General features: G+C 41.9%; 1 protein-coding gene across 4 annotated transcripts in view; it reads left to right on the plus strand.

Moving 5' to 3' along the window:
- LMBR1L (limb development membrane protein 1 like) overlaps window positions 1–18,797 on the plus strand; it is a 79,643-nt gene that overhangs the window by 18,852 nt on the left and 41,994 nt on the right. For all 4 annotated transcript variants that reach the window (XM_075852183.1, XM_075852181.1, XM_075852182.1 and 1 more), the window contains exons 2-3: window positions 9,715–9,799; window positions 12,020–12,053. In XM_075852183.1, coding sequence (XP_075708298.1) covers window positions 9,757–9,799; window positions 12,020–12,053 — 77 coding nt within the window. In that variant the 5' untranslated portion in view covers window positions 9,715–9,756. The remainder of the gene's footprint in view (window positions 1–9,714; window positions 9,800–12,019; window positions 12,054–18,797) is intronic.

Consider the following 18,797-nt stretch of genomic DNA (forward strand, 5'->3'; position numbering starts at 1 on the left):
GTTTCTTTTACTTAGGTGTCATACACACTTCCCCTAAAAGCAATGCTCAGTTTTGCTGTGTCGTATAGAGAAATAGTATAGTTGTGTGCATGAGCCCTGTTTCTAAAGACTATTTTAAAATCCCTGCACCAGCTTTGTAATATGTCCATTTCTCTTTTGGCTCCCATGTTGGCCCTAAAATGCATGAAAGCAGACCTGGGCCCCGTGCATACGAACGTGCTTTTGTGGCCGCAATTCCCCCGAAAATCCACGGGAGAATTGCGGCCCCATTCATTCCTATGGGGCCATGCACACGACCGTGGTTTCCACAGTCCGTGCATTGCCCAGACCGCAGAAAGAACGGCCATGTTTTATTACGTTCATGTTCTGCGGTCCAGGCTCATAGGAAATAATGGACGCTGCCATGTGCAGGGCTCGCGATTTTCGGGCGGCTTGTGGGTGACACTCCGCCCCCAGCCGACCAGAAAATCACGGCCATGCACATGGCTACGGTCGTGTGCATGAGGACTTAGACTATGTTCACACAGAGGACTTGGGTTTATTCTATGCATCTATTGTGGGGTACTCAAACCCGAACCTAAACAGCACCCACGAATTGGAGTGCATCTTTACAATTTTGATATACACACAGAGGACTTGGCGTGTATTCCGCACCGAAATACGCATGAAAAACACTTAGGCCTTATTCACACGAGCTTGTCCGTTTTGCGCGTGTAAAAAAAACACAAAGTTTTGCGCGCGTTGCAGTTCTGTGTGATATCAGTGTACGGTGCGCGTCTGCGGTTTTTACGCATGTATGTCATCCGTATGTCACACGTTTTTTACGTCCGCAAAAAAAACCGAAGGAGGTGTTTTTTCTTTTTCCTCTTCCTCATCATTTCTTTAGCAACTATTGCGTGAATCACGGACAGCACACAAATTACATCCGTGTGCTGTCCGTGATTTTCACGCACCCATTGACTTCAAAGAGTGCGTGATGCGCAAAAAACGCAGAAGCATAGGGCATGCAGTGAGTTTCACGCAGCTGACACGCTCCATGAAAACACTGAATGTCTGAAGGACCCCATTGAATTGCATAGGTCCGCGTGACGTCTGTTGTTTTAATGCGCGTAACACGGATGTGAAATACGCTCATGTTAATAAGGCCTATCGCTACATTCACACAAGCGTGTTCAACTTACGTGCATAAAAAACGCAGCGTATTTCTTTCATTTCATGTCTGTGCATTGCCATCTCAGTGTGGCATGGGTTTTTCACGTCCGTGCAAGCACTTTTATTTTTTTTAGGTTTTTATTTCTCTGCACTTCTTTGCAACTGATACGTGAAACACAGACAAAACATGGATGTCGTCCGTGTGCTGTCCGTGATTTTCACGCACCCATAGACTTCAATAGACAAGAAGGTGCGCAAAAACGCACCAATATAGGACATGTAGTGAGTTTCACGTAACGGCCACTCGCTGCTTGAAAACTCGCGCATGTCTGAATAGCCCCATTGAAATGAATGGATCTGTTATTTAATCGGACAGCACACGGATGAGGATTATGCTCATCTGAATGAGCCCTTGGCAACCCATTGGTTTGAATAGGAAACCAGCCAATGTTTTGTACACGGTGTGAAAAAAAGAAATAAATCACACTTGTTTGGGCAGCCACACACAGATTAGTCCTATTGAATGGGGCTAACCTGTGTGCAGATCCGCAGCAGTTTAAACTATAAAACCGTGGCAGAAATCCTCCCTGGGTACGTAGCCTTAGGCCGGATTCACACGAGCGTGTGTGTTTCGCGCATGCAAAAAGCGGAGCGTTTTGCGCACGTAAAAGCTCTGTGTGTCATCACTATATGATGCGTGGCTGCGTGATTTTCGCGCAGCCGCCATCATTATGACACTCTGTTTTTATGTTTGTAAACAAAAGTACCACGTGCTTTTCTGTTTTCATTCATAGTTTTGACTGCTGTAGTGCGCATCATGCGCGGCACACGGAAGTGCGTCCGTGTGCCGTGCGCGGTTTTCACGCACCCATTGACTTCAATGGGTGTGTGATGCACGACAAACGGGCAAATCTAGGACATGTTTTGAGTTTCACGCAGCGGACATACGCTGCGTGAAAATCACTGACCGTCTGAACGGCCCCATTGACTAACATAGGTCCGTGCGACGCGCGTAAAAATCACGCGCGTTGCACAGACTTATTATACGTTTGTCTGAATAAGCCCTTATTGTATTGAAACGCGTGGGCGTTTTTTACATCTGCTAAAATTCCATTACATCGAATACGATCTCTTGAGGTGTTCATTACTCTTATTATTATTCTATTAAAAAAAATAGTTAACACTCTAGTGGTTGTAGATCTTAATAACGCCTTCCAAATGCTGTGTAAGCAGAAAGGGGCAGCGGAGAAGTCTGCACTGGATACAGTCAGGAGCTGTGCAGTTTCCCATTGGTCTGTGTCTTGCTGCATTGCTGTGTCCTGTTATCAGACGGCTGGAGGTCATCCCATCCCTGCTACTTTCCTGCCTAGTCTATAATCCTCTGACGGCCTGGCCTGCCGTGTGCCTGGATTTCAATGAATGGATCATATAGTAGGTGCTTATGTGCTGCAGCCTGAGGTTTGCTGTCTGATACGTGACCTCTAAAGATTGTGCCTCTAAATATATTGTATATAAACGTGGCACGATGTTGTATGCAGCGCAGTATTCCAGGAACAACACCCACTTGCTGTTAAAGTGGCAGAACTGCAATAAACCACAGATCCTTTCCCTATTCCCTTATATGTTCGTGGTAGGAATGCATAGTTTCTGGTACCATTGGTCATGTTTTACTCGTGTATCTGAGATTTGCTGACGTGTAGTTTTCTCTATGTTCTAATCTTGGTCTCATTGTGAAATGACAAGAATTTAAATTCATCAGATTGGGCAATAGCTCCATAATCCTCCAGCGCTCAGTGTTTTGTTTCTACGCCAAATAGCGTAATAGTGACACAAGACGGTACTAAAAATAAAATTGCTGAAGAGGCAGCGTGGTTGGCAGCATTGCCCTTCTGCACTGGAGTTCTGCATTCAAATCGGACCAGGGACGCCATCTGCATGGAGTTTGTATGTTCTCCCCTTGTTTGTGTCACTTTCCTCCCACACTCCATAAACCTACAGATAGGGAATTTAGATTATGAGCTCTATTGGGGAAGTTAGTAATGATGATTTCTGTACAGCGCTGCGGAATATGTTGACACTATATAAGCAACATAAACAATGCTGTAGTACAACAAGTAAATCCATGGCGCAAACCCAGGAACGGAGTCTGCGCCGTTAACAGCAGGTGTCAGCTGTAATTTCCAGGATCAGCGTTACAGTATAGCTCTAATCCTGGCCTATTAATCTATTAGATGCAGTGACCGCGTCATCTGGGTGGTTTTACAGAGGCCCATCGCTTCGATGCAATCACAGGGTGCCAATGGGTTGCCCTGGCATCCAGGTCCTAACAATGATTCCAAGGTCTGCACAACCTAATAGACTGTTTGTCATACAAGCATAATGTATTGCAATGTGTTATAGAAGCAATTCGGTGTCCCATAGGGGGACTAAATTTGAAAAAAATTAAAAAAAAATGTCCGTATAATAGCAGAAAAAAAACAAAAAAAAACTTTTTACCCTTTTTATCAAATACTTTTTAGTGGGAAAAAATATAAATGGAAATTTAAAAACGACACATAATTGATGCTGCCAATTGGTATTGCATTTGTATCTACCTGTTGGGTTGTCACGATATCAGAATTTGGACTTCGATACCGATACTTCGTGTAGTATTGCGATACTCGATACTTTGCTAACAAGAATATTTAGAAAAAAAGTTCTTTCATTTTCTGATGTGATGAATTTTGAAACTCCATGCGCCTCACATTAATAGTAATTAACCCCATCATGTTCCTCAGACATAATGGACAACATTGGGTTAATGTGTGAGGTACATGATGGGGTTAATTCGTATTAATGTGAGCCACATGGAGGTTCAAAATTCATAATACCATGTGTCGCACATTAATAAGTAAAAATAAAAACTCTTTTTCTGTAAACAGTATAAATTTGTTATTACAGTCACGACAATACCGACCATGTGTATATTTTATGTATTGAGACTTTTTATTTTGTTATGTTTATTGTACAGCGGCAGCCTCGCTTTAACTTCATTCATGCGTTACGAAACCAAGTTGTGCGTCCAAAATACATTTAACGTTATTTAACCGTTTGAGAGTGCACGGCATCGAAATAGTATTGATATTTCGATGCATCGTGCAACCCTACCTACATGTATTATAAAAAATTTATTTTGTTCATCCCACATGGTGAATGCCGTAAAAAAAAAACCCTCTAAAAAAACAATGGCAAAATTGTTGCCTCAAAAAAAAAGCAATAACTAGTATTAAGAAAGTCCTATGTACCCCAAAATGGTAGCAATTTAAACTACAGCTCAACTCTTAAAAAAAAAATAAAAAATAGGCCCTCATACAACTCCGTTCATGGTAAAAAAAAAATAAAAAAATCTGACTGTCTATAAAAACAAATAATATAAAAAAGTATATTTATTGTGCAAAAGTAGTAAAACAAAAACACTATTTTGTGTAATATGTAATTTGTACTGCACAGTGAACGCCATAAAAACAAAACTTAAAAATAATTTCTCCATTTTTTTTTTTTTTAAATTAATTAATTAATTCCCCCCCCCCCCCCCCCTTCCGCACAAATCATATTAACCGGTTGCCGACACAGGACGAGAATGCTCGTCCTGAGCGGCAGGTACATCGCGCATTAGGACGAGCATTCTCGTCCTATGTGACAGTCGTCCCTGCGCGCGATCAAGAGCGGGTCAACGGCTGTAATACACAGCCACGGCCCCGCTCTGACAGCGGAGAGGAGAGAAACCTATCCTCTCCGCCGTTAACCCCTTGAATGCCGTGATCATAGCTGATCGCGGCGTTCAAGGAGAGGGGACTGCACTTTGATCGCGTCACAGAAAATAACTGTGACGCGATCAAAGCCCACAACTCGTATGGCCAGACAGCCCAGGATTCATTGAAGGACCCCAGGGCTGTCTGAACATATTTCCTGTCAGGGCATACTGAGGTATGGCCTAACCACTGCCTGTGTACAATCAGTAACAGGCTAATGTACTGGCATATAGATCTATGCCAGTACATTACAGTTACCAAATCAAAATGATAAATCCCTTTATGGGATTAAAAAAAAAAAGTAAAATGAATGTAAACACTTTTTTATGATAAATAAATAAAAAGTTAAAAAAATACACACACTTTTTATAATAAATAAACTTTTTAAAATAGAAGTCCCAAAACATGAAATAATATAGACATATTTGGTATCGCCACGACCGTAACAACCTGTACAACAAATGTATACCATTATTTTTGATCGGTGTATGGTGTAAAAAAAAAAATATTAAAGCTGCTGCACAACTGCTTTTTTTTTTTTTTTTTTTTTTTTTCTGCATTTTCGCCAAAATAAAAATGTATAAAAATTAAACGATAATGTATTTGTACCGAAAATATGGTACCTACCTAAAGTACAACTCGTCCCGCAAAAAAACAGTCTCATACAACTACGTCGTAGAAAAAAATAAGAGTTATGAGCGTCGGAATACAAAGAGAGAAATCTAAAAAAATTGCTCTGTCCTCAAGGCCAAAATTGGCAGTGTCATTAAGGGGTTAATAAAAGTTGTTCAATACGTTTATATGTAGCCCAATGCCATTGAAAATTCAAATAATCCTTTTTACTGCTGCATCGATGGAAAAATAATAAAAGTTATGGCTTTGGCAATGTGGATGTGAAAAAAAAAAGATCACTGGCCTAAACTAGGCAGTGTCCATAAAGGGAAACTCTCACTAGATTTTATGGAAATTAGCCACCCATATGCCATTTTACTGTTAGGGTTTAGTGTCATAAACCCGTCACTCTCAAAACTGTCCGTTTTTAAAGGGGTTTTCTGAGATAAAATGACTGTATTAATGCTTGTCATTTATTAATGTAAATACATTTCTAATATACTTTCATTTTCCAAATTGGCCCTGTTTTCCAGATGGTGCCGTGGAGTACTTCACGGGTGACGTCACTCTCTGCCGCTGTGTTGATCTTCAATTCTTTTCCGGGTATACGACACGTCACTGTAACAGCAGGGGCTGCGCATGGACAGTACAACAGAACAGCCCATACACTGCAACGTCACAAGTGATGTGTCGTATACCCGGAAAAGAATTGAAGATCAACACAGCGGCAGAGAGTGACGTCACCCGTGAAGTACTCCACGGCACCATCTGGAAATTTGGAAAACGTAAGTATATTACAAATGTATTATTTACATTAAGTATTAATGCTTGTAATTTATTAGTCATTTTATCTTGAAAAACCCCTTTAAAGTGTAGCTAAACGTTCGACAAACTTCTGACATGTCATAGTGACATGTCAGAAGTTTGGATTGGTGGGGGTCCGAGCACGGAGACCCCCCCCCCCCCACCAATTGCTAGAACGAAGCAGCTGAATCACTTGTGTGAGCGCTCAGCTGCTTCATGCCTGTTCGGCTTTTTCCGGAAATTAATGTATCGGCGTACGGACTCAATACAAAACCTATGAGCCCGTACACAGATACATTTATTTCCGTAAAAAGCCGAACAGAAACGAAGCAGCTGAGCGCTCACATGGGTGCTTCAGCTGCTTGGTTCTAGCGATTGGTGAGGGTCTCCATGCTCGGACCCCCAGCAATCCAAACTTCTGATATGTCTCTATGACATGTCAAAAGTTTGTCGAACGTTTAGCTACACTTTAAGCATTTTATCTGAAAAGAATTTCAATTACCGGAGAAGAGTCCTGAGGAGTTCAGTAGCATCCTGGTCATGCTCAATGCTCAGATGAAGTTAAGGCTGGTACACCTGGACTCATCTCCGGACTCTTCTCTGGTCATGTACATACCGCGCATTCTGTAGCATAACATATTTTAGACAAAATGTTGAAACGGACCGTATTGAAAGGGGCATGTTTAGAACGCTAAGCCCCAGCAGGTCATGCTGGTGGTTTACTGCCCTAAAATCTAGTCACCGGTTTAAGGCTTTGATACTCCTTGTAGTGCAAGTCTGTATTGCTCTTTGAATCAATCATACATACTTAGGCTACATTCACACGACCGTGAAAAATGGCAATTTCTAACGGCGGTCACGCGGTCGTTTTCAGAACAATGAATTTTTTAACGGCCCGTGAATATGTCCTATTTTTGGCTGTTTTCACAGCCAGACGGCTCCCATAGAAGTCAACGGATCCGTTTTTACCTACTGTTTTTCAGGAGACAATCGTTGTAACGGCCGATAAAAACTGATCCTGGCCGAGGACTTCCCGCACACAGCGCTGCTTTGATCGCTGAGCCCGGGGGAAGCCCTTGACATTACTGTCCATAGAAGGACGGTTATGTCGGGCTTTCAACAATTTAGCATCGCAAGATCTACAGGGGACACTGTGGCATGATCTACATGGGCACTGTGGCACTATCTACAATGGGCACTGGCACTTTATATGTGCGCACTGTGGTACTATGTGGGCACTGGTCCTATGTAGGCATTATCTACAGGGACATTGCAGCACTATACATGGTGAATTCAGGGGGTTGGGACAAAAAAAAACACCTGACAAATTAAAAAAAAAAAAGGGATTTAATGGCCATGATAGATAGACAGACAGATGGCCTGGAAATGGGTGAAAATTTGGAGATACACTGATGCAAAACGGCCATGAAAAACTGACAGTTGATCAGTTTTTAACTGCCGTTTTTTTTTCCACTGTCAAGTGAATCTAGTCTTAGGCTATGTTCACATCTACTTTGGAGCCTCTGTTGCAGTTTATCAAATTTGACGGGAAAAATAGTGCTGTCTGGAGTGCTGTTTTTCTTGTCAAAATGATAGACCCCTTGGTGGGAACCTAGTAGACCCTGTTGTAAGTCAGTGGGGTCCGTCGGGCACCATTGGTATTTATCGTGCGTCGGATCCGTTACTACTTCGTAGCTGCTTTTTTACACACAAGGCTCTATTCACATCTGCATCATAACTTACATGTCCTTGGAGCAAATTGAATGGAAACCAAGAGTCAGGAGTAACTCGCTAGCCTCTGGTTGGGGCCGCTAATCCTGGTGTCTGTTATTTCTAAATGACCTCTGGTAGGAGCAACAGTGGAGTTTTATTTATTTTTTATTTTTATTAAATGTATGAAATAATCCAGATTACATAAATCCATTAATATGCGGTAACAAATTATTTTGCACATGTGAACGTTCTACACAATACAAAAAAAAACAAACACACAAAACACAAAGTGGCAGATTTACGTAAAATGCGACCAATATATAAAGAGGCGCACGCCTTTTAACAAATTTGTTGCATCTTGTGCTGTCTATGTGCCACAACGTAAAATTTATGCCAGCTGCTACCTGGCAAAGATTTCTGCTATAATTTGTGCCAATTTCTGCTGTAAGTTTATAGTAAATTTGCCTACTTTTTTAAAAAAGTGGCAAGAGCGACATAAAACAGCAAAAAGTTGCAAATGATTGCGCAAATATGGTGTTCGCTATAATTTTTTACTTTACAATGGCCGCAAACTGCCGTAAAGGCCTTCATAAAATTCCCCCATATTGTTTTCCTATTTACAACCCTCAGAGCTTGATAATTACTTATTAGGCTTCGTTCACATCTGCGTCGGGGCTCCATTCATGGGTTCTGTCAGAGATTTCCGTCAGGGGAACCCATGAACAGGATCCAAACTGAAACCAACGGAAACCATTGGTTTCCATTTTGCATCACCATGGATTTCAATGGTGACGGATCCGGTGCAAATGGTTTCACACTGTTGTGTAAGGGTTATGTCGTTTTGATGGAAAGAATAGCGCAGTGGACTATGGTATTGATTCATGGGTTCCCCTGACGGACAGCTCCGATGGAACCCATGAACGGAGTCCCGACGCAGATCTGAACGAAGCAAAGACATGCATTACAAGCGCCATATATATGTTTTTAAGCTCAATATTTGAGGTAAAGGGAGGTCTACAAAAAACCCTATGAATGAACACTACAATAAACACGGTAGGCACTAGTGGGTTTCTATGTATTTCATCTATTAAAATGCTGGGAGTGGTTCTGTTATTGCAGAAAATAAATAAATCCGGTTTTTTATTTGATATTTCATTTTCAAACTTTTCTCCTTGATGCTGCCCCTGATTAAAAAAAAAAACAAGAAAAAAAAAAACCTTTTGTTCCATGTTCTTCCCTAGGAAAACATGTTTCCACGTCCGAATGAGGAAAAGGGAACGGCCTTTGGAACTTCTCCAATACTTTGATGCGCAGACCTTCGTAGTATTATATTGTACTGTATGTTACACACACTATTCTATGGACCGGGGCCCTCACGTATCACTATATGTTTGTGTTTACTGCTACAACTTGTAACCAGGGCTTCAGTATTTGCATGTTGTTTTTCATTTACATAAGAGTTCTATATATAAGCTTTACTATAAAACAATAACTAGAAGGAAATCTCGTCTTCCTGGTGAATATTTGTTATGTTTGCCTTCAGTTCTGTATTTTTGTCTACATCCTGTTTTGCACTAATGGTGTTTAACTACCCGCTGTAATAGGAAATCTGTTTAACGGCCTGTTCCTGTTCTCTTGGCAGATCTGCACCTTACTCTTCACCTCTCTCTACCTCCTTTCGTACATGGTCATCACCAAGTTCAAGAAACATGCTGATTTCACCACGGGTGAGTCACACTCTTCTGGTAATAGTGCAAAATGGAGTAACTGTAAGGAGGCCTTGTTTAACCTCTAAGAAAATAAATTGTCGCTTAGGGCCTTTTTCACATCAGCGTTGGCTTTCCGTTCCAGGGTTCCGTCGGAGGTTCCTGTCGGAGGTTCCCGTCGGGTGAACCCCGCAACGGAAAGTCAAACTGAAACCACAGCTTCCGTTTCCGTCACCATTGATATCAATGGTGGTGGAAATATTGCTAATGGTTTCTGTTCGTCACCATTCCGGCAGGTTTCCGTTTTTCCGATGGAACCAATAGCAGTCGACTGCGCTATTGATTCCGTCATTAAAACGGCCCTTATAGTGTTGTATCCTCCCAATTGGCTGAATCAACATCTGTTTTCTGGGTTCCAATTGGGGAATATCCCTCTTACTTCTATCTGTTTGTAAGTATCAAAGAACAACCCCTTTAACAAAGATCAAGACTGCTCTGATCTTGGTGACTATGCCAATGATTTGGGGCACTCTGTGCATTCACATGTTCAAATCAGTGGCTCTGTAGTTACAATTTGTGTAGGGAGATCTAAGCATGTGTCATATCCATAGACTAGCCAGCTTGGACGGACACACACGCACGTACATTCGATTACTACATGTGTTATGTTAAATATTATACAATCCCTATAATATAGATTATTCTGTAGCAAATTAAAAAGTCACTTTGGGGTTCTGCATATATAATAAGGATTGTAATCTATAAATAATGGATGACAGAACATTAAAGAGGCTCTGTCACCAGATTTTGCAACCCCTATCTGCTATTGTAGCAGATCGGCGCTGCAATGTAGATTACAGTAACGTTTTTATTTTTAAAAAACGAGCATTTTTGGCCAAGTTATGACCATTTTTGTATTTATGCAAATGAGGCTTTCTAAAGTCCAACTGGGCGTGTTTAAAGTAAAAGTACAACTGGGCGTGTTGAAAAGTAAAAGTACAACTGGGCGTGTATTATGTGCGTACATCGGGGCGTGTTTACTACTTTTACTAGCTGGGCGTTCTAACGAGAAGTATCATCCACTTCTCTTCAGAACGCCCAGCTTCTGGCAGGGCAGACAGCGTGTTCTCGAGAGATCACGCTGTGTCGTCACTCACTTCCTGCCCCAGGTCCTGCATCGTGTCGGACGAGCGAGGACACATCGGCACCAGAAGCTACAGTTGATTCTGCAGCAGCATCGGCGTTTGCAGGTAAGTCGATGTAGCCTCTGTCGCCTGGTGCCGATGTGTCCTCGCTCGTCCGACACGATGCAGGACCTGGGGCAGGAAGTGAGTGACGTCACAGCGTGATCTCTCGAGAACACGCTGTGTGTCTGCACTGCCAGAAGCTGGGTGTTAACGAACAGAAGTGGATGATGCTGATTCGTCAGCATCATACACTCCCATTCCTAACGCCCAGCTAGTAAAAGAAGTAAAAACGCCCCGATGTACGCACATAATACACGCCCAGATGTAACACACATAATACACGCCCAGTTGTACTTTTACTTTTCAACACGCCCAGTTGGACTTTTGCAAGCCTCATTTGCATAAATACAAAAATGGTCATAACTTGGTCAAAAATGCTCGTTTTTAAAAAATAAAAACGTTACTGTAATCTACATTGCAGCGCCGATCTGCTGCAATAGCAGATAGGGGTTGCAAAATCTGGTGACAGAGCCTCTTTAAGGTCCTTGCTAAAATCAGTTGTCTGGCAAATGCCAAGTGAAGAAAGTAGACCAGAAGTCCAAAGCAAACTCCATTCTAGAACCATTGAACTGGATATGTTCTAGACTCTTGATAAAGATCTTATTCACGGAGTGGTCAATAATTTCGCTAGTCCTATTATGGTATCTGAGTCGGTGTTCTCCTTCCTTCAGATTGCTGTACCTCTACTTGGTACATTGTATTATTTTGCTCCGCATTTATTGTAGATCAGCAGTGCACCGGATCTGTCAGACAACTTGTGAGTGTCAGGTTAACAGAGTTTGGCTTCTTTATTACATATAGGCACAATAACATGTACATTTTAAATCCCTCTTATTATTGGAAACATTTTACGCCACGTTTTGTTTTAGTCTCACTAGTTTGAGCAGCATCTGGCTTCGTGTAGATTGCTGACCTTTTGGAAAGTAAAATTCCGCTGCGTCTGTGACTCTCTGCGCTTCATTACAGCTAATCGATTCTATCTGTTCTCTTACAGTTGATGTTGAGGATGCTGCCGTTAACAGAATTGCGTAAGTGTGTTTTCTCTCCCTTTTGTAGAAGTATGTAGGTAATGCAGAATCTGTCCTGTAACCATTGATATGCAATGCCTCACTCAGATCAAATATTTACCAAACGCTTCTCTGGTTTAATGAATGTCTGCCCTTTCTAAAAGAGTGTCACTTCTACATGTTTTGGCACAACTCGCAATAGCACATAGTTTGCACAGTGTTGTTCCATTGGCTTCTGTGTGTGTATATACTGTATATCTCCTCACACATATATACTGTACTTTTCAAACTACAATGTGCCTGATAAGACCCCCCAAGATTATAGAGTAAACACAAAAAAATGGTTGCATTAATAATTGCACATCCTCCGCACAACAACTGCAAACCGGTTTCCATTCCTTCTGGATCACCAAGGAGCAATTTTCGCAGGCGAGTGAGATAGCAAAATGGGATGGCTCCCAGTTTGGCTATGCTTGGGCTTATTCCAGCCTGTTAAGAGACCGAGATGCCACACTGACCTCTCATGTCATGTCCGAGAGATCGATGCATTTTCACCAGTGGAACATGGTAGTAAAAAACGTTCCTATGAATGTCCGATCGGTGGGGTTCCGACACGTGCACCCCCACTAATCAGATAATTGAAGGGACCGCAGCGCTCCAATGTATAGTTGGCCATTGTCATTGCACGCAATAAATGTGGATACACAGAGCCCAATGCTTTTCAAGGTATTGGAAGGGGTATGTTGTACTGGGTGAGCTGTCCTGCTAGGACATAGATATAACTGCTGTGTTGTCATGGTTGTTGATCTCTTCCTATGAGACTGGCCTTTGCTCTGCCACGCTGTCCAAGGATCTAAGGATCTGCGTTTAGACTTTCAACTTGCTGCTATGTTGTACTTGGCTTCCTTTTGACTCCTTCGACAGCTGATGTTACATTAACCCTGTATGAACCTACTGAACGCTTTGTACAGCAACAGGGATACTATTAATATCTGTAGTTTGCACGGCTACCTGGTATGTGTATATGTACATATATATTCTGCTTTCTGACCTAAAAAAATGTTTTGTTGCATTCTTGCCTCACTGCTTGCGTAGATGGAGGGTTTCTGAGGCAGTAAGACCACTACAGGGGCCTATTTGACTCTTTAGTGGATGAGCAACAGGAAGTTTCTGTGAAGTTGATGTAAACCGGGTGCATTTACTACGTCTCCTAGGATTTGCCACATCTCAGATCTATTGATCTGTATGTCTGCCATGATGTACCAAGCCCTATTAGGGTGTGAGAATACACATTACGGTGTGTGCTTTACCTGCAAAAAAAAAAAGCATTGCAAAACTGCGCTGACTTGCAGTAAAACCGCATGCTGCCGAGTTTTACAGCCGCACATTAGCTGAAACGTCGAGTGCGGCCTCGCTCTAAAGGTCCATGCACACAGCAAAGCCATGTGCATGGAGCCCGTATGGCGGTACACGGAGCCCCTAAAGGTTCGTACTAGCGAAATGTAGGCGCTCTCCTTGCTACCATTTGGTGTCTCTCTGAGGCAATGGTGCTAGGGAAACATACCTTTGTGATCCAGCATGTGATGGAGCAACCCTCTGTATAAAATCGGAGGTGCAGAATTTTCCACATGGCCCATAGCAAGGTTGTGTGCTAGGAGCCGTGAAATTGATGCTGCCTTTTGATTCTTTCTCTTTTATTTACTATTATTACTTTAGTATTTTTCATCACCAACATCTTTCATAGCACCAGCTATGTGACTATTTATTTATGGATTTATTAATAGTCTGAATAAAGGGCACCGCTTCTTTGTGTCGTGTCTTCAAAGTTCCCTTTGTTTGTCATGTATGACGCTTTCTCAAGTTCTGTCATTGTCTTTGTGGATCCTTTTCACTACACTTCATAGCTCTTGGCATTTTAAGATGTCTTTGAAATGTGATCTCGTCTTATGAACTGTAATCTTCCTGCTGCAAGGAACAAAATGTTGGAGTGAGTTAATGGAAAACTTAAGTATGCGTTTGATGCGCTGGACTATAGTTGTCACGCAAATGGTAAAACCCATATGTTATACTCACATTTTTGGCATTTTCTCCCTCTAAAAGAACAACTTGGGCCTTATTCACACAAGCGTGTCCGATTTGCGTCCGCAATTTTTTTTCTCCCTGTTCATATTACGGTCAGTGTGGTTTCTGAATGTTATTCGTCGTCTTCGTCCTTGTTTCTCCTCTGCAAGCACTTACTGGTTTCATTTTTCTCTATTTCTCTGCATTTCTTTAGCAACTGATGCGTTAAAAACGGATAGCACATAAATGTTGTTCGTGTTTCTGTTTTTTTGTTTTTTTAATTTTGTTTTTTTCACACTCACCCACAATGGGTGAGTCTGATCTGCAAAAAAAAATGGACCAGAATAGGACATGCAGTGAGTTTTACACAACGGAAACGCTCTCCGTGAAAAAAACATGTGAATGCCACCATTGAATTGCATTGATCAGTGTGCTGTCTGTTATTTAAACGGATAGCGCATGGACATGAAATACGTTCATGTGAATAAGGTCTTAGGTGGCAGCACTTGAAAATTGGTTCACCATAATCCTGGGGAACAGAGGAGAATCTGGAAATTATTAAGTGTGATTGTAGTAAGGTGAATACTCTTTAACCCCTTCCCGCTCCTTGACGTACTATTAGGTCATGGCAGCTGTATCGTTCGCGCTCCATGCCGTAATAGTACGTCTCGGGAGTAACGGCCGTTTCGGCCGTCCTCCCGACACATACAGGAGCTGTGACACTGCTGTCTTGTTCAGCAGCTGTCACAGCTCCTACAGCGGGGACCGATCGCTGTGTCCCCGCTGATTAACCCCTTAAAAGCCGCGTTATATAGAGATCGCGGCTTTTTAGGGGTTAAGCTGCCATCGCCGGCCTGCTACGCGATAGCGGCCGGCGATGGTGACTATGGCAACCGGACACCAAACAATGGCGTCCGGCTATGCCATAGACGGAAGCCTAGTGGGTCCTGACAACGTCAGGACCCACTATGCTTGCTGTCAGTGAGTAGCTGACAGTTCTAATACACTGCACTACGCATGTAGTGCAGTGTATTAGAATAGCGATCAGAGCCTCCTGCCCTCATGTCCCCTAGTGGGACAAAGTAATAAAGTAAAAAAAAAGTTACAAAAAGATGTGTAAAAATAAGAAAATAAAAGTTTTAAAAGTAATAAAAGTAAAAGTCCCACTTTTTCCCTTATCAGTCCTTTATTATTAATAAAAAGATATAAACAAACAAATAAACTATACATAATTGGTATCGCCGCGTCCGTAACGGCCTGAGCTACAAAATTATTTTGTTATTTATCCCGCACGGTGAACGCCGTAAAAAAAAATATTAATAAACCGTACCACAATCACAATTGTTTGGTCACTTCACCTCCCAAAAAATGGAATAAAAAGAGATCAAAAAGTCGCATGTACCTAAAAATGGTACTGATGGAAACTACAGTTCGTTACGCAAAAAAAAAGTCCTCGCACGCCTTTATTGATTGAAAAATAAAAACGTTCTGGCTCTTAGAATAAGGTAACACAAAAAGTGAATGATTGTTTACAAAACGTATTTTATTGTGCAAACGCCATAAGACATAAAAAAAAACTATAAACATCTGGTATCGCCGTGATCGTATCGCCCCGCAGAATAAAGTGAATATGTCATTTATAGCGCACGGTGAACGCTGTAAAAAAAAAAGTATACAAAAACAATAGTAGAATTGCTGTTTATTAGTCACCACGCCACCTAAAAATGGAATAAAAACTGATCAAAAAGCCGCATGCACCCCAAGAAAACTACAATGGATTCCTCAAGGGGTCTAGTTTCCAAATTGGGGTCACTTTTGGGGGGTTTCCAATGTTTTGGCACCACAAGACCTCTTCAAACCGGACATGGTGCCTAATAAAAAAGAGGGCTCAAAATCCGCTAGGTGCTCCTTTGCTTCGGAGGCCGGTGCTTCAGTCCATTACCGCCCGAGGGCCACATGTGGGATATTTCTCTAAACTGCAGAATCTGGGCAATAAGTATTGAGTTGCGTTTCTCTGATAAATCCTTTTGTGTTATAAAAAAAATGGTATAAAAAGAGTAAATTTCACCTCTACTTTGCTCTAAATTTCTGTGAAACACCTAAAGGGTTCATAAACTTTCTAAATGCTGTTGTGAATACTTTGAGGGGTCTAGTTTCTAAAATGGGGTGTTTGATAGGGGTTTCTAATATATGGGCCCCTCAAAGCAACTTCAGAAATGAACTGGAACCTAAAAAAATAAATAAATGAGGCAATACTTCGCTTCTTACATTATACTGATAATGAGCCGTGCCCACTCCGAGATGACCCCAGTTTTGTCCGTTTGTATAAACGGAGACCCCTATTAGACCGTTCCAGTGCCCGGTTTTCCCAAGCATACACCCCCGAGAAGTGTTTTTCTATTGATGAGTCCCTGGTACATTTTAAAGGGAGGGTTCAATTCCGCCAGTACCTGCCAGGTAAGAGGGCAAGGTATGGCGTGAAGATGTATAAGCTGTGCGAGAGTGCATCAGGGTATACCTACAGGTTTAGGATATATGAAGGAAAGGCCACCCCCAAACCAGACTGCATCCTGGACTACAGTAGGTACATGGGAGGGATGGACTTGTAAGATCAAGCCCTGAAGCCCTACAGCGCCATGCGGTGTGGTATAAGAAGCTGGCCGGGAACATCATATAGATGGCTTTGTACAATGCGTATGTGCTACGTCGATGTGCAGGCCAGAGGGGAACTTTCCTGGAATTTCAAGATCTAATCTTTAGGGACCAGGAAGGGGGGGCACCCAGTACTTCTGGAAGCGAGGCCACACGCATCGTACCAGGGCAACACTTTCCAGGAGAAGGTCCCCAAACCGGTGGAAAGGGAAAGAGTCAAAAGAGGTGCAGAGTCTGCTATAAGAGGGGGATAAGGAAGAACACAATATACCAATGTGACACGTGTCCCGAAAAACCAGGGCTCTGTATAAAAGATTGTTTTAAAATGTATCATACATCCCTTGATTTTTAATTTACCCTGATGCACTCCGCACAGCTTACCCCCCTCATCTTTCCCTTCTGAGCCCTGCCGTATGCCCAGGCAGCTGATAACAGCCACATGTAGGGTATTGTCGTACCCAGGAGAACCCACATTACAATTTAAGGGGTGTATATCTCCGGTGGCGCATGCTGGGCACACTATATTGGACACTGAAATGGCATATACATATATAAAATTGCAAATCTCACACTGCACCATCTGCTGCGCATTATCTTTTACACAGTACCTGTGGGGTCAAAATGCTCACTACACCTCTAGATGAATGTCTTAAGGGGTGTAGTTTTTAAAATGGGGTCACTTCTCGGGGGTTTCAACTGTACTGGTACCTCAGGGGCTTCTGCACACATGACTTAGCACCAGAAAAGCTCCAGTAGGCCAAATGGTGCTCCTTTCCGTCTGAGCCCTCCCATGGGCCCAAACGGCAGTTTATCACCACAAATGGGGTATTGCCGCACTAAGGACAAATTGGGCAACAAAATGGGGTATGTTGTTCCCTGTGAAAATAAGAAATTTTGATCAAAAATGACATCTTATTGGAAAAAATATAATTTTTTTCATTTCACAGCCCAATTCAAATAGGTGCTGTGAAAAACCTGTGCGGTCAAAATGATAACAAAAACCATAAATGAATTCCTTGAGGGGTGTAGTTTCCAAAATGGGGTCACTTCTGGTGGGTTTCCATTGCTTTGATACCTCTGGGGCTCTGCAAATGCGACATGGCACCCGAAAACCAATCCAGTAAAATCTGGACTCCAACAAACACATAGCGCTCCTTTCCTTCTGAGCCCTCCCATGGGCCCAAACGGCAGTTTATCACCACAAATGGGGTATTGCCGCACTAAGGACAAATTGGGCAACAAAATGGGGTATGTTGTTCCCTGTGAAAATAAGAAAATTTGATCAAAAATGACATCTTATTGGAAAAAATATAATTTTTTTCATTTCACAGCCCAATTCAAATAGGTGCTGTGAAAAAACTGTGCGGTCAAAATGATAACAAAAACAATAAATGAATTCCTTGAGGGGTGTAATTTCCAAAATGGGGTCACTTCTGGTGGGTTTCCATTGTTTTGATACCTCAACGCCTCTTCAAACCTGGCATGCTGCCTAAAATATATTCTAATAAAAAAGAGGCCTCAAAATGCACTAGGTGCTTCTTTGCTTCTAGGGCTTGTGTTTTAGTCCACGAGCGCAGTAGGGCCACATGTGGGACATTTCTAAAAACTGCAGAATCTGGACAATACATATTTAGTAGTGTTTCTCTGGTAAAACCTTCTCTGTTACAAAAAAAAAATTGAATAAAATTGAAATTCAGCAGAAAAAATGAAATTTGCAAATTTCATTTCCACTTTGCTTTAATTCCTGTGAAATGCCTGAAGGGTTAAAAAACTTTCTATATGCTGTTTTGAATGCTTTGAGGGGTCTAGTTTTTAAAATGGGGTGTTTTATGGGGGTTTCTAATACATAGGCCCCTCAAATCCACTTCAGAACTGAACTGGCACCTTCAAAAAAAGGCTTTTGTAATTTTCTTAAGAATATGAGAAATTGCTGTTTATGTTCTAAGCCTTGTAACGTCCAAGAAAAATAAAATAATGTTCAAAAAACGATGCCAATCTAAAGTAGACATATGGGAAATGTGAACTAGTAACTATTTTGGGTGGTATAACCGT

The sequence above is a fragment of the Rhinoderma darwinii genome, chromosome 2 (genome assembly GCF_050947455.1).
Source record: "Rhinoderma darwinii isolate aRhiDar2 chromosome 2, aRhiDar2.hap1, whole genome shotgun sequence".
NCBI lineage: Eukaryota > Metazoa > Chordata > Amphibia > Anura > Rhinodermatidae > Rhinoderma > Rhinoderma darwinii.